The sequence below is a fragment of the Calonectris borealis genome, chromosome 16 (assembly GCF_964195595.1).
Source record: "Calonectris borealis chromosome 16, bCalBor7.hap1.2, whole genome shotgun sequence".
Classification (NCBI taxonomy): domain Eukaryota; kingdom Metazoa; phylum Chordata; class Aves; order Procellariiformes; family Procellariidae; genus Calonectris; species Calonectris borealis.
Window position 1 is genome coordinate 15064347 of NC_134327.1, and position 15987 is coordinate 15080333.

A 15987-nucleotide genomic window follows, 5' to 3' on the forward strand; every position below is an offset into this window, starting at 1 on the left:
ATGTCTTCTGTGAGCATTTCTGCTGGTTGGCCCTCGCTGGCATGCTGAGGCTCCACTTCGGATGGTCACGTAACTCCTGTGTTTGATCGTTGCTTTAGCATGTAGAAAACCCCCAACTTTGCCTAGTTTCGTGCAGTGCTATTATTGTATTGATTAGAACTCGGGAATTTGGGAACAGTTGCGATCGTAAGACTGGATTGCTGGTCCTTTAGCTTTTTGTAGTACTGGAGTGGTTGAGAAGGGAGCAAAGCACGTGCAACTTCACTCAGACATTTTTCATACCCCTTTCATTACAGCATGTAACTGCAGAGCTACCTAAACTCCGCATGCTTTTTTCCCAGCAGCAAAAATATCAGCTCACCAGAAATGCCAGCTGTTCTTAGGGGTGTTTCTCTGGGATCCTTCAAATGTAAAGAACACTTTAAAAACCCTGCTTCATTCAGCAATTTCTACAGTAATTAACTAATCAGAAGATCATGCAAATTCTTCCCAGACTTAGTATCTGCAAGAAAAATATTGGGCTTTGGTTTACAGTTCACAGAAGACAAAAACCTTGGCAGTTTTTTGTCCAGCAATATCTAGATTTAAGGCACCTCTGCGCGAGGCTGCTGGGGGCCCGTGTCCTGAGAATCTGCGTCGCAGAAATGTGTTAAGTGCAGGGGCAGCTTGGACTGGAGCCCGCAGGTTCTTCAAGATCAATGCAGGAGAAGCAGAAAACCCCAAGGAAATGGGGATTAAGTAGCTGCTCGTTTGTGAGACACCGAAATGAGGTGCTAGCCTGGACCGTGCTTCCCTCAGGAAGCTCCGGGGCGGGGTGAAACTGAAAGGGGAGGGAGGCAGCGGCCAGCCAGGCTGCCCACCCAAGCGCCTTTGGAAGCGAAGCTCCTACTGCTGGCTTGTTTAATGATAAATGCCCTCAAGCCGCTAACGAGTTACTCATTCAGTGACTGTCTGTGTGAGGCTTTTGCCGAGGATGAAGGAGGCAGAGGAATGATGGAGGGCAATTCCACTGCTGGATCCTTTACCCCTGCACAGCAGTTCAGCGTTGCTGATCTTGTTGTCGTAGTGGTTTATTTTTCCTTAAACGTTGCAGTGGGAATATGGGTAAGAGTGGTTTCTCTTGTTCCCTTTCTGCTTTCCTTTTCCAATAGTCGTTTTTTTCAGGGCTGGCTTTTCTGCATGGAATATTTTGAAAGCCTCTGTTATTTTCCTGTTGTAGTTTGCACTTGTTCTCTATTTTGTGTGTTGTGCTGCATTTGCTCTGTTCTGCTGTACAAACCCTCCGCCCCTTTCACCCCCTATGGAAAGACTCCTATAGCCTGAAAATGAGGTGGAATTAACCAGACCTCTCCCCTGGCCTCCGGTCTGCTGGGCGTAAGCAGATCTGCCGCTTGTCTATTAAAGGGCGTTGAGACAAATGCCCTGCTTAACAGAAAAAGCCCTCAGCTACCCGCAGTTCCAGACAAAGGCTCTCCAAAGCCATTTATTCTGCCTTGCAGAAAAATCGTAGCCAAAGCTGAGCCCTATTAGCCAACCTGTCTGCGCGGGATGCAGGTAGGACGGGCGCATCTTCCCTGCTTTCCTCTCTCGGGGTGTCTCCCTTGCTCTTCATGGCTCCAGGTACTCGGGGTGCAGCCACCGTTTCGTGTAATTAAGCTCGAGTTGCAGAGCTCCCATTAATTATCCAGAGTCTCCTGTCTCTTGGCTTCTTGTCTGGGAGACTTGGTTCTTGGATTCTTGGTGTCTTGTCTGGGTTTGTAGGGGAAGGGTGCTCTGTGCTGATGTTTTCTCCTCCCAGTCTTCATGCAGGGTGAACAGGAACACCGTCAGTGGCTATTTCCTTGCTGGTAGAGACATGGCATGGTGGCCAGTAAGTAGAGACCTCTGTCCCTCTTGTGACACCCTGGGCAGCAGGGACATCCAGCACCATTCCCCCTCCCACCGAATTCCCTCTTCTGCCCCCCTGCTTTCTCCACCACCTGCCCACACTTTCTCCCACCCTGTACACCTCCTCCTGCCAGGATTCGTGTCGTCTGAGCTTCGTTTCCCTTCTCATTGCATGAAGGGTGCTGGAGCCCACCCAGTTTGTTTTCTTCTGGTGGGTCTCCTCGTAGGCTGCTGTGAACTTGGGGAGGGTTGTTGGAGTCAAACATCTATCTCCACTGGCCCTGTGTGCTCCTGGTGGATCCAACAAGACATGGATGTCCCAAGTTTCTTTTTTCCCTCCTCTTATTTTGGCATGATCTTGACAAACTGGTTGGTCCTTCCCATGTCTGGCACTGGCTGCTTGCGCTGGGCCACATCTGGGCAGGGTGCATGGCCGCTGTGGCAAACGCAGCAATGCGTGGCTCCTCATCCTCCTGAAGACAAGAAAGCCCATCCAAAACCCATTAAGGATGCCCAGATGAGCTCAATGCACGGGAGTGCTGGTTGCTGGGGCTCATGGCTACCTGGACTGGAGTCTGTTAAGGGTTTTTCTTGCAAAATGTGTATCACACATGGTGTATCTTTGGCCACGCTTTGATTTTAGAAGTGACTGGGAGGTCTGCGCCCTCCTGTTCCTGTTCAGACATCATTTTTGCTGCCCCTTCTTACTGAGTTATCCCCTCGGGGCCATGCTGAGCACCAAAGCTTGTCCAGCTGGCATGACTGCCGTGCCAAGCCGCGGGGAGCCGGCGGCCGGGCACCCGCCTGCGAGCACCCGCAGCACCTCCTCTGCTCCTCCGCAGATCGGCGCCTCTCTCTTTGCCAGCAGCGAAGGCTCGGGGCTCTTCATCGGGCTGGCCGGGACTGGTGCTGCCGGGGGAATTGCTGTCACCGGCTTCGAGTGGAACGTAAGAAACGTGTCGCGTTGTTAAGAAAATGAGTTTCTGGATGTGTAGCAGCAGATGGCCCATTTCACAGCAGCTTCACGCAATGTCTCGAAAGGCTTGGGAGGAGTCGTGCAGGGGGTAATTACCGCAACCCTGCTAAGTCAGCTTCTCCAGCTCATGTCTAGTGCACGTAGAGTGAGTTTGGAATCAACTCGAGCCCATGTGCTTGGGGAAAAGGACATTTCAGTGCAAAGCTTCCTAGTCCTGAAGAGGTCACCCATTCCTGACTTCCCCACCCGTCGCTTCCAAAGTCCTTGGGTTCTGCAGCAAAAACATGGCATTTGGCTTGTTTGGTGCTCAAGGAGTTAGTGGGAAACGTCTGGTCAGGAGCTGAAGGGCTGAGGGGAGTGGGTTCCTGATGGCCAGGGATGGCCAGAAATCAGCCTGGGGACCACATTTTGGAAGTTATTATCATAACTAAGCGTTATAGGAACAGGCATAGATTTGTGAAGCCACAGACAGAGGTAATTTTAATACTTTCCATATATAATTTATCTTGTTGCTACTTCATGGGCAATTCATTGGGAATTTATGAAATTCCACTTTAATTTAGATATTTATTCCAAAACTATCAGTTTTGGTGCATGGCCTCGTGCGCCTGTGCCTGCTGTCTGAAGCCATTTGGAGATGTAAATGTGCATTTCAGGGCGAGCTGGGGCTGGGTCAGGAGTGGCAGACGGGGTCTAGTGTTGCAGTCAGTGTCGAGCTGTAGCAGGGTCAGCATTTTTTCCATCTGTGCCATGTTCTTCCTTCCCAACAGGCGACCTACGCTCTTCTGGCACTGGCCTGGGTGTTTGTGCCGGTCTACATCTCATCTGGGGTACGTAGAGTCCTGAGCCTCCTGCGGGGAGTGTGGCCCTGGCCAGGTCCCCTGCTCCCAGGAGGGCTTTCACCACTGTCCTTTGAGACTCCTAAGCCCTCCTCTGGGAATACAGCTGTCCCCTCGCCTTCCCTGGGACCATCCCCGGAGGAGGGGGCCTGGACAGGGTGGTGATCACTCTCTTTCCCTCCGGCAGATTGTCACGATGCCCGAGTATCTCCAGCGAAGGTTTGGAGGGGAGAGGATCCGGATGTACCTCTCCGGCCTGTCGCTCCTGCTCTCCATCTTCACCAAAATCTCTGTGAGTAGCTCCAAAATCTCCATGACAGATCCACGACTGATTTCATGAAAGGTTATTTTTGGGCTCAAACCTCATGTAGCCAAGTCAGGGGAGAGCAGCTACTGCAGGATGCTCCAGGAGGGAGCAGGACAGGAGGTGGGAATTCGTGGGCAGATGCCATCTGCAACACCCCATGCGTTCGTAGGTAGATCCAGCAGCGATGTTCATGTCTGGGTGGCCCTGACGGGTGTGTGGCTGGGTGACAGGATTCCCAAACTCACGGTGCGCTCGCCTTGTAGCAGAGGTTGTGGATGAAACGTGCTCAGAGGCTGGATCGCATCGTCTGGGTTTTTCTCCGTGCTCCGGCAGGGATGCTCTCTGGCATCCCTGAGGGACCCGGCAGAGCTGGGGACCGAATTGGGAATGCATTTGTTGCTTTAGGGCACACAGGTTTTCTGAGGAAAGGAAGTCTTGCTGCACCTATAAGATGCCCAAGCCTGTACAGAAAGTGCCTGATTTTCAGGGACTTTTCCACAGGGATGTTTTCCCCCCATTTTGGCCTCATTCACAGCTCCCTGTGTGCAGCCTCTGCTCCTGCTGCCCGCTTGGTAACTGTGGGAAGGGTTATCTGAGGTAAAACAGCTAAAGAGCCTGTGACACCAGGCCTAGGGCAAGCAGGAAAGAGCCGAGCACAGACAGCCCTGGGGGACTGGAGACAGCGAGACAGAGATCAAGAGCAAACAGCTCAGAAACGATCTGGAGGAGAAAACACGCCGGAGGGAGCAGTCCTGCACCACCGCCTCTGATGGAGCAGGCGGATCTGACTTGGGGTCTGCTGGGGCTTCTGCATTTCACTGGCTAAAAGAAATGTGCTTTTGCAGGTGACTGGCTGCAAAAAATGTGCTTCTGCATGTGGCTGGCTGCAAGAAGTGGGTGTCTGCAAGGCAGGAGGGCCGGTGCCGGAGCGTGTTTCCCCACGGCGAGGCGCTCGGTGCCTGTTTCTGCGCTCGCCGGCTCCCTGCTTCGCAAACACCAGCTTGGCTGGATGCAGCATTGCTCCCTGCGCGGTGTTTCTGCCTCCTCCCCGGCGGCTTCGCAGCCCCAGGCCCTGGGCTGAGCTGTGGGGGGATCCTCTGGGTCTCCCTCCGAGGGATGCGGAGGACGGAGCAGCCTGCAAATGGCGCTCACTGTGCACCTCCATCAGCGCTTAATGCAAAGGGAGAGGCTGCGCCCGCCTCGGACAGACCCCAGTGCTGCGTGATGTGATGTCCCCGGCTCCAGGAGACCCCCGTCTCCTTTCCGTGAGCTGCTCTTTGACCTTGGGCAAGGCACTGTGCGTTGGGTTTAAAAGGCAGGTTGCAGGGCAGATGGCAGCCCTTCCCGTGTTCCTGCTGACGCAGGGCTTTCAGCGTGGCAGAGGTGATGCTGGTGACTCCGTCAGTGCAGCTGCCACCTGTATTTCCCCCCGCAAAACCATGTCCTGTTGTGCTGGAGGGCATTCTTCCCATAAAACTGATATTCTTTATATTCTTATAATTTATGGCATTGAAAATCCTATGGCATTTCTCCTGAAATCAGCCTGGTGGCTCCTGGAGCACCAGTTCAGTTTGCAAGTTTGGGCAGTGACGCTTTGATTATTCCCTGATTGTCCTGATGTCGAGTAAACTGTTGTCACTTGCTCCCCTCCTGTGTGCTGCTCAGGGGACATCCCTCCCCTGCTCCTGATGAAGAGCCAGGAGGAGCTCAAGGGAGATGCTGGAGTATCCGTGTCTATGGTGTTGGTCCCTGGGATCTGGGTGTGAATCCCCTCTGGTGTTTAAAAGAAAAGGTTGGAAGCTGGGATAGGATTTCTGGGGGGGTAGTTTGTTCTTGCTGGTCTGAATTTGAAGAAGGAAATCACTGGTAGTTGGAGGGCTGGTTGTCTTTGAGTCTCTTTCCAGACTATCACAGACGTCCCCTCTTCTCTTACAAAATGGTGCCCTACCGTGCCATGGGGACGTGCTTGGTTCCTTTGGTTTCCAGTCTCTCCGTGGCTTTGCCTAGAAGGGATGGATGTCCTACAAGCTCATTCTTAGCTTGAGAGACCATTGTGGTGTCACCCCTTGCTAACACCAGATGAATCTGTAGATGACCTCTGCGCAGTGCCTGCACCGATGGGAACCTCTGCGGTTCTTCTGGCCCTTCTCAGCGCAACCTTGTGCTTGGAGCGTGGTGGACACTCCCAAATGCCTCTTCCTGCGCCTTTTCTCAGCCAGTGCTGTAGTTTCTTTGGTCTGCTGAGTTTTCTCTGATCTCTGAGTCACACAGGATGCAACAGAAGAAGAATCAGCCTAATAAGGGGATTATCTTGGCATCTGGCTCCATTCATGGTAAATCTCACAAACAATGGTTGTTTCCAGCAGTGGGTTGGGATGAATGTCTGTGGACACACGGGGCGTTGCCAAACTGGCCCAATGTCCCGTCCCTGGTGGTGACCGCAGCGGGGAGCGTGGGAGCAGAGTGTGAAACTCGGAGCAATTAGGCAGTGCTGTCTCCCGGCGGGGGTTTCCTTTGGTCCTCACTGGGGCCTGCCTCAAAGCCCGGGACTAGCCGGGCTTTTCCTGCCTCCTCTCCCTGCAGACATTGCGTTTATGGATGGATCTCGGCTCCACGTTCTCCTGAGCTGACACACCGTCACTGCTGCTCCCATGGCTTCTTTTAGGACAGGGGGGAACAACAGTCCCTCCTCTCCTGGAATTTACCCTTTGGTGGACCCCAACCCTCCGTGTTTCATGGCAGGGTTCAGCAGGGCAGCCCAAAGTCCTGCTGAGAGGTGGCATCCCCCCTGGCTAGGAACACGTGAGGAGTTGCACAGGCATCCTAGCCTTGGCGAAGAGCCCCTGGAGACTCCTCTGTACCCTGGGTAACTTGTTCTACTGAGGCTTTGGCTTCATCAATTGTTAAGTCCAAGCTGTCTCTAAAGCCAGCTTTCATTGGGAAGGCATTAACGATGTTGGGTAAGAACGAGTTTCCAAGTGAGGTCACCGGTGGAGGCAGGGATCTCGCTGGATTATGAGGCCTGACTTCAAAGGCTTCTGCTCTCCTTTTACAGTTGAAAGGACTTGTTTTATGAATAGGTCATGCCTGGTTTTAATTAGCTTGTTTTTGTATTTGGGATGTCTTATTAACGACTCAGTCACATGCGCTTTTATTTTTTCCCACCCTAGCAGAATTACCAGGAAGGGAGGTGGAGATACCTCTGCTTCCTCATAGCAAGGGCTTAGACTCATTTGCAAACGACTGCAAAAATGATTAAGCATTGAGAAAGCCAGGAGAAGCAGTTATGAAATATCTTGTCCAGGGCTGGGTCTTTGCAGCTGGGCTGTGGGGAAGGGTTGCTGGCGCAGCCGCAGTCACAGGGGGGCATGGCTTTCTGGCAGGTGCTGAGATGACAAACGAGGGATCCCTCCAAAGGACACTGGGAGTTCCAGAAGACGCCAGGGATGCTTGGCTGGCATTGTATGCTGGAAAGGCTCAAAATATTTTGGGTTCCCACTTCAGGTTGTGTTGGGAGGAGATGGATGAGGACCTTTGGTTGGGGCTTTTCTGCCTTGTAGTTGAAGCTTGCGCTGCGTGAATGGCTTAGTTGTCCTCTTGTAGGGCTGCTTGGTGGTCTCTGTGGTATCAAGCTGTGGTTGGATTGCATTTGTGGGGAAAAGGCGTCTATTGAAGAGAAGCCACTGGTGGAGGTTTTGGCATGGTTGCCTGTGAGTTGGTTCCTCTTCAGCAGGACATCCCAGGGCTGAATTGCCTCTCGCTGCTGGCGAGTGCTCTCACGAAGACATGGCCAAATGTAGCTGAGGACACGTAGTACCTCCCTTGGGAATGCTAGGCATGACTGTGGTGTAAAGCTTGGTCCAGATGTCATGGAGCAGTCCCTGAATTAGGATCTTCAAGATCATGGTGTAAGTGCTCTTCTGGTCAGTTTGATTTGTGATTTAATCAATGTTATGCCTAACGATGTGGCTTCATCTGCTGGGGAACGGGCTTTCACGATGTGCTGAAGCTGGATGTGTGCTCACCTACTGGGTTTCGTGGCTGATGGAGCCCTGCTAGGTGGCACGCGCCTTGGTTCTTCCATTGCGTGATTCTGCGTGGCCCCCCTCCGTCGCACAATGACAGTCCTCAGCCTCCACGTGGCCAGCTTGCTGGAGCAGCGCTGGGAGGAGGAAGGGCAGAGCGGGGAGAAGGAGGTGCGATATGGGAAATAACACCAGTCCTCTATGTTACTAATCCCAAACGACTGCTCCCGCATGACCGGGCAAGACAGCCCTGCTGTTTGGGGGATGGTTTCTGGGAGGTGTGTGAAGAAAGATGTCGAATCGGAGCTGATGTGTTGGCTGTGGGAAGCTGTCATGGCTCCGGGCGAGGGCGTGGAGTCAGCTCGTCTTGCCTCTTCCTGCCTCTTCTGGCCCCGTTTCCTTCTCCAAGCAAGGTTTTTTGAAGAAACCCCAGCCGAGCGCTGGGGATGTCTGGATCTCAGCTGTGGGTGGACACGTGGTGGTGGCATGGGCACTGGCTGCTGCGTCTGGTCCTTTCCTCCCGCGGCGTCTCTGCTTTTGTTGGAGGAGATGCCCCAGCTCCTTCTGAGTCTCTGCTTTACGTCTCATTCCCACGAGACCGTGACCAGACCTCCCAGTGTGGGTCCAGCCCTCCCACGGGTGAGAATCGGTGGTCACTTTTGGGGTGTCAATTATCTCGAGGGAGTTTGGCATCTGAGCGAGCTGCAGGCCTGTGCACGCTCCTCTGGGCAGAGGCACGCTCCCGGCGTCCCCGTGGGACGTGACGCGGGCGCAGGAGATGCTGGGACTGGTGGAGGCAGCGTGTTGGACGTGGCGTCTGTCTGTCCTTCTGTGGCCAAGCAGAAACCCCAAGCCTCTTCCAGGGGCTTTGCAAGGGGGGCTGCACAGGTCAGGGGACATGTTGGAGGATGCATTTGTGCTGATCCATGCTGGGGTGCAGGACCTCTGGGCTGCTGCTTCTTGTTCGGGGCCAGAAGCAACTTTTGCCACTTGCCCATGCCTTGGTTTCCCCATTTGTGCAAAACCAGGAGGAGATCTTTTCCCAGAGATGCTCAACAAAGAAGAGGCTTGGCATTGGGGCAAGGCTCAGGAACGGCAGTCCTGGGGGTCTTGCGCTCCGTGCTCGTGTGCTCCTCACCATGGAGTGGCTGTCGAGGTTGAAACGCTGCTGTGGCCCCCAGGGACCAGGGCAGCACCCTGTCCTGCCCCACCAGCACCCACCTGAGCACCACTAATGGGCTCGAGCGACGTGGCACAGAGCTGCCCCATCCATCACTAAAGGCATTGCAGGTACCAGCAAGCACCTTGAAAACTCCCTGCGCCTGGGAAGAGATTCCCTCCTGCCCCCAGCAGCGTTTTTAGGCTCGCTGCCGCCCTCCTGACCGGTCTGACAGCCCGGACCGTTGAGCTGCAGCTGGGAAGGGGGGAGCTGGTCCTTGGCAGCCTCCTTGCCGGCAGCGCGAGTGCCAGGAGGGGGAATCCTGCCAAGCAGAACGTGAAATACCAGCTACAGCCGCCCCCGTGCATCGGCCCCGCGGGGGCCAGCGGGGTGCAGAAACAGCACGGATGTGCTGGGCTGGGGGGATGGCTTGGGCTGCCTCCAAGGAGCACCCAAGGGTGCTGGTGTTTTGGTGGAGCATGGCCCCTTGGTCAGTACGAGGTTCTGCAGAAAGCATGGTGAGGTGCTGCCTGGAGAGCAGGGCATTGCCATCGGTGGAGGGAATTGGAGGTACTCGGGGCAGCAAGGAGGTAGCTCAGGTCAGGGTCTGATCCTGTAAAGGGCTGAGTATCTCTTGCTCCCTGCTTTGCTCTCAAAGACCGTGGCAGCACTAATCCCCCGAGGCATCCCATTTCTGACCCTTACGTCCCACTGTCTGCATCCAGCTGAGCCCAGTTGCAAATGCCTGCTGGAGCTGCTTGCTCCATGCTTTGGGGGTTGGGGGAAGGTGGCCTGTGACACCCATCTGCAGCGGTGACGTGGCCACCCACGTGGGACCCCAGGCTTCAGCGCTGGCTTTGGGAGGTGTCCTCCTGGCACGTGCAGTGCCATGTCCTTGCTGTACCCGTGGTGTTGACCATTTCCCTGCCGTGCCGCTCTTGCAACAGCCCCTGGGTGCTGTCTAGTGGATGTCACCTGTCCCAGCCCCTGTGTTTCTTCTTCCACGCACAGACGGACCTGTACTCGGGAGCCCTCTTCGTGCAAGTCTGCCTGGGCTGGGACCTTTACCTCTCCACCGTCCTGATGCTGGTGGTCACAGGGCTCTACACCATTGCGGGTAGGTCGCTCAGCGTCTGCTGGCCTCTATCTTTCTTCTTTGGTTGAACCACACCACTTACACTCCTGCTTTATTTTTTTTTTTTTTCCCCCCGCTCCTGGAAGGTCTGTGGGGATTTATACTAATGGGGTTCATATTCCCTGCCCTATCCAGCCAGTACCTGAGCACCCTTCTTGAGCATCAGCTCAGGCAATGACTCAATGCATGAGCTCTCCTTTGTCATTACGGCTTTTCATTTGTAGTAACTTCTCCCCCATCACGTAGTTAAATGCTTTCTTCTGTGTGTACCTATTTGTAACAGCAATAATCAGGGCTTCTCCTATTACAGGACTATTACTATGGAATCTACAGTCCGAGAGCCCTTTACCCAACTCGTTTCCCTCCCACTCGCCCTGCCTGCAATGCAACTTGCTGCCCTCCCTCTGCAAAGCTTTCAGGAATATTTCTTGCCCATGCTTCCCTGTTGTGGGACCAGATATTTTTGTGCAGGGTCGATCCATACAGTTCTTTTGTGATCAGGGGGTGATGAGGGTTTGGAGCTGGAGTTGGAAATTGTGGGTTCCTGGCTTGCAGTCCCGCTCTCGGACCATGGGACTGTGTATCCCTGCCAGCCCTTTCGGTTATTATTTTGGCTGGGATGTTCCCTCCCCTGGCAGCGCCGGTGGAGACGCCCGGCAGTAAATTCTCCCTTGCTATCTCGTCCCAGCCATCAAAACGGGAAACAGTTTAAGTATATCCGAAACATGGTGGATTTTGCAAGACTTTGGTTTTAAGCAAATCCCATCTTGGGTTTTTTCCTGCCCACAAGGCTTGTTGTGAAGTAAGGCATTTCGGCGTGAGCTCAGGCAGAGGGTGTGATCGCTGCGTCACCCTCATCCTGAGAACATCCCTCCATATCCCAGAGGGGTGCAGCCCTGAATTCCTGGGATGCGAGTCAGTGACTGGGGTTGAAACTGGTTCAATTTTTGACCCATTTTCTCTAGTTCCGCTACTTTTTAATGCTTTTGTTCATGTGCTGAGTAATTGCTTTCTGGCTAGATAAGCAGGTCCTGGGTTTGGAACCTGTCAGGAGGGAGAGCTTGGGGTGGAAAGGGAGAAATGCTGCATCCTTGGCTGGACGGCCAAGGGGGACCCTGCTAAGTGTCAGGTGCTGGAAAAATAAAACTGTAGGGTTGGGAGGAGGAGGAGAGCTGAGGGGTGTACAAAGGGGGAGGACCAGTATGGTGTTAGGGAGAGGTGAGATGAATGATGAGATCAATGTCCTGAATGTGGTCTGCTTGCTGGAGCATCCAAAGAACCGGGGCTGGGGATGGCCGGCATCCTCCTGACTGTGTGGGGACGTGGGGCTGCATCCCTCCCCTCCTGCCATCCCTCCGCTCCCCTTCCCTGCTCTGGGATGCAGCCCCCAGGGCTGTCGGCTGTTCCCCCCTCCCCATCTGCAGGGGACCCACCGAGGAGCTGTTCCCCCTTCACGCTTCCACTGCAGCCCCCCATCACCACAGTGTCGGCAGGACCGGGTCGGTGACAGGCATGTCCCCGCGAGCGCGGGCAGCTTTATTGGGACTTCACAACCGAGCCCGAAGCCGGCGGCGCTCCCGACGCTGTGCCTTGCTCTCGTGCAGGGGGGCTGGCGGCCGTCATCTACACCGACGCGCTGCAGACGCTCATCATGGTCCTCGGAGCCATCGCGCTGGCGGTGAAAGGTAAGAGCTGGGACAGCACAGATCCCCCTTCCACGGGGACCTTCTATCCCCACTCGGGTAGTCTCGAAAATAAATAAAAAAACTCAGTCTGAGCAGTTTGGTGGCCAAGATACGCAGCAGGGCTTTGGCCCGTAGCAATCGCCTAAAGGAAGTCTGTGGTCCCTCTGAGTCCCCTCCGCCACTGTGCTTCCCCTGCGTGCCATGCCTCTGGCAGAGAGGCCATGAAGCATTCCCCTGGTCCTCTGCATGGGGCTGTCCCCAGCGCCGGTGACCTTCCTGTGGTCATCGCTGCTCCGCGTGTTTGTCTCTAGTCCACACGCTCTGAGAGACCGATCGAGCGTTTGACAGCAAAGCAGCATTTCCAGTTTTGCTCGGGAAAACTTGCAGCAGCGTTGTGGTGGGGTCTTCAGACAGGATCCCACCGGGTGGGGACGTGCACGGCAGAAGGTGGTGCCGGGACAAGACACCGCTGCAGGGGATTGCCTGGGGATGCAGAGCGTGGTGCCGAGCCTTCCTCCTGGTTCGAGCGAGGATGGTTCATCACCAGCCCTTCCTGAACACTCAGCACTGTTGTGTCTCCGTACATTTAGCCGCAGAGCACCCTTGCCAGGCTGGGAGCTTTCATCAGCCTTGTTCTGCCATCGGGGCTCTTGGCCCCAAGGAGTAGGAGGCAAAAAGTCAGGTCCCAGCTTCAAAGGCAGGCGTTTAACTACAGAGGACAATTTCCAGAGGCACTCCTGAGATGGTTTCCACCATCTCCTGGAGAAGTCTGCTTAGGCGGGCGGGTAGGAAAGGCTTTGACCCAATGCCGCGCAGGAGCTCTGCTGTGGAGGTGGGAGCAGCTCCAGACCTGCAGCCAGCCCGGTCCCGCGGCTGCTTCCCTGTGCAAAAGCAGAGCTTGCTCCTGGGCGAGCCCTGTACACAGCAAGATATATTTACAAAAACCAAATGAAAGGACAGATACTTCTTGGAGAAGCGACAATAATACTAACTAGCCCAGCAGAGGCAAGGAGCTGCGCCGGGCAGAGGAGCACGTTGCCTGTCCAAGCAGATCTGAGCGGTGGCCGCAGCCTTTGCGTTAGATGAGGTGCTTGGACGTTGCTGATCGTTGTCTGAAGCTGTAGTTGGCCGTGGGGCTCTCTGGGGCTTGTGTCTGGTGAGCTTGGCTGGGTGCAGCAACGCCGAGCCAGAGGAGGAGGGCAGGTAGGCAAAGCCTGGAAAATCCCCTCCGGCGACTGCAGAGCCCGGCTTTTTTTGGCTTTGCCAACCTGCAAGCATGGCATGGTGCGTGCAGGAGGGTGGGGGTGCCTGGGAGAGGGACTGATCCAGGGCAGCCAAAAGACAAGCTACTGGTCACGTAGGGTTTTTTTTTATTACTCAGGTCTCGGGAGACCTCAGGACCTGGAGGCAGGCATGCCCCAAGGGTGCTCGGTTTTCTCCAGCTCTTGTCAAGCTCATCTAATAAAGGATACTCTCCATGTTTTACCTTGTTCGTATCTTCAGACCGTGACAGCTGCAGCAGTGATGCTAACGCTCATCTGCGACGCTGGGACTGCTCCGGGTCCGCTCTGCCCGGACCGTTGCCTCCCCTGCTGCTGCTGAAGGGACGAAAAAACATATTGCTTGGCTCCGAGGTTGTATCTCCTGAGGGAGAGCAGGAGGGCTGTGCAAATCCTCTCGGGTGCAATGCTGGGCAGAGCAGTCTCGAGTCGGACAACAAGCGGGTGCAGACCGGGGGGTTGTAGACAAATGATTTTGCTTAACAGAGAGCTCGGTGGCTGTTTCAGCGGGTGGCGGTGCCAGCGGTGGCTCTGCTTGGCTCTGGCATCACGGATGAGAGAGACGGTGCCATTCTGCACCCCACTTGGCGTTCACCGTGGGGATGTTAATCCTGGCGGAGCCCGTGGGCTGCAGCCCGGCATCTGCAGGCTGAGCTGCCGCTGCCCTGAGGTTTTTGCCTCGCTCTTCCACCTCAGCAGGCATAGGTGTTGTGACTTGCCGGCAAACACCTTTGGGAAGGGAGCAGGCCCGCACCCCCGGGCGCGAATCTCTGCTTTCAGCGCTCACCCTCTGCCTCTGGAGAGCCTTTGTTGGTGCCCAACGCCCATGCAAAGCTTGGGAGTAGCCGGTGCCTGGATAAACCAAGCGCTGGAGGGGGGCCAGGGCTGCTTGCACAAGAGCAGGAGGAGTTTACAAATGCTGACTCCCTGTGAAATATAGGGGGGCCGGTTTGCAAAGGGGGGAGCACGGTGGGTGATGCCCCTTTGCAGACTCCCCAAAAGCCTCGGGTCAGGGGGATGCCCTGGGATGGGGACAGGGCTGCAGGTCAGTATTGGAAATGGCAGGGCTGCAGGGAGAGGGCTGTCCTCGGGCAGGAGGGGACAACAGAGCAGGACGGGCGTCTTGGAAATTGGGATTTCCTCAAGCTGGCACTTGATGGTGATCCCAGTGTCCAGCACCCGATGCCTGAGGGTTTTGCTCTCAGTCTAAAGGCAGCAGCGCTCGTGGGCACGGTCCTGCGGGAGGGGGATTCTCAGGAGCACGTTCCCACCCTGCGCTGCTGCGTTGGAGGGGGCCAAGCTGAGGGTCCGGACCGCAGCCCATGGGTGAGAGCGGAAGGGATGCAGGATGCAACAGCTGGACCAGACGGGAGAAATCCACCGAGGGATGCTCGTGGGTCTTGCTTTGAGTCTCCCCTCCATGGGACCCATGGAGGCCCCGGAGCCTCCTCTTTTCTCCCGAGCGTCAGCAGCTGCCGTGGGTATGGGGGTGCCAACGCACCTCCCTGCTTATCTCCTCCACGGCCGCTGCGTGGGTGGCCACGGCACGTGGGGGGAGCGGGGTGGGTGCCTCCCATCCCTCTCTCCTCCAAAAAGTGATGCCTCTGGCTCCAAAATTCTCCTCCTGGAGGTACTGGGGGAGCTGCAGGAAGCGTTCAGCCCGTGCCCCCCAGGAGTGGGGAGGCGGTGGGGGGGCAGGGCAGAGCCCGGGGCTGGTTGGCAGCTGCTGCTGGGGGCTGACGGCTGCGGTGCAGGCGGGAGGAGCACCAACGCAGCTGCCAAGGGCTCAGAGGCTCGCTTGCTAGGGCTTGTTCATGGCACGTAATCCTCAGCAGGGCTCAGGCTCAGGCCCAGCCTCAGATCCCTTTTCCTAGGAAAAATGCAGTGAAGAGGGTCTTTTTTTCTTTCTTTTCTTTTTTTTTTTTTTTTTTTTTTTTGCACTGGTTGCTGAAGGTTTGGGGATGGAGCCACGTGGGGGGTGCTGGGGAAAGGCTCAGGGGTACAAAACATTTGGGCAGACACTTGTGCCGAGGCACCTTGAGCTGCAGTGTATCAAGTCAAAGGCTACCTAATCTTGCATTTTCATAGTCCTAGGCGAGTTTCCCCTGCTCTGGGACCGGGGAGCTTTAATAAACAGGTTGCTTCTACAGTACGAGGTCAAAAGAGGTGGGTCCCTTGAGGAGCCTTTGTCCCAGGACGAAGTCACCCTCCGAAGGGAGGGTGGACTGTAATGGGACCTGCTGTGCAAAATGTTAATAGAAGAGTCTCTTAAATAACTAGAAGAAAACATGATCACGAACGAGCCCTCCCTCTCTGGGCAGCACTTCTGAGTTAAGGCGTTGGCGAGTGTTTTGCCAGCTGATCTCGCAGGCCGCTGGGTTTTGCTCGCCTCTAACCAGCCTCCCCCAATGATGCTTTCCAGCTTTTAATGAGATCGGAGGTTATCCCAACCTGGAAGAGGCCTATTTAAAAGCCGTGCCGTCCAAGATTGTTCCCAACACTACCTGCCACCTGCCCAGAACGGATGCAATGCACCTCTTCCGAGACCCAGTCTCTGGAGATCTGCCCTGGACCGGGATGACTTTCGGGCTGTCTATCATGGCCACATGGTACTGGTGCACCGACCAGGTAAATGTAAACAAGATTCCCCTGCCCCACGTAACACGGCGTTGCCTGGGGTCCAGGCACACTCTG

At 55.4% G+C, this 15987-nt stretch overlaps 1 protein-coding gene across 1 annotated transcript in view; it reads left to right on the forward strand.

Annotated features, from left to right (window-relative positions):
* Positions 1–824: 824 nt before the first annotated feature.
* The window catches only part of SLC5A10 (solute carrier family 5 member 10), a 41508-nt gene continuing 26345 nt past the window's right edge, over positions 825–15987 (forward strand). Inside the window, 8 exon segments of the mRNA XM_075165472.1 lie at positions 825–1104; positions 1799–1870; positions 2730–2834; positions 3634–3693; positions 3890–3994; positions 10205–10310; positions 11933–12013; positions 15716–15921. Of these exon segments, the coding sequence (XP_075021573.1) occupies positions 904–1104; positions 1799–1870; positions 2730–2834; positions 3634–3693; positions 3890–3994; positions 10205–10310; positions 11933–12013; positions 15716–15921 (936 nt within the window). The 5' untranslated portion in view covers positions 825–903.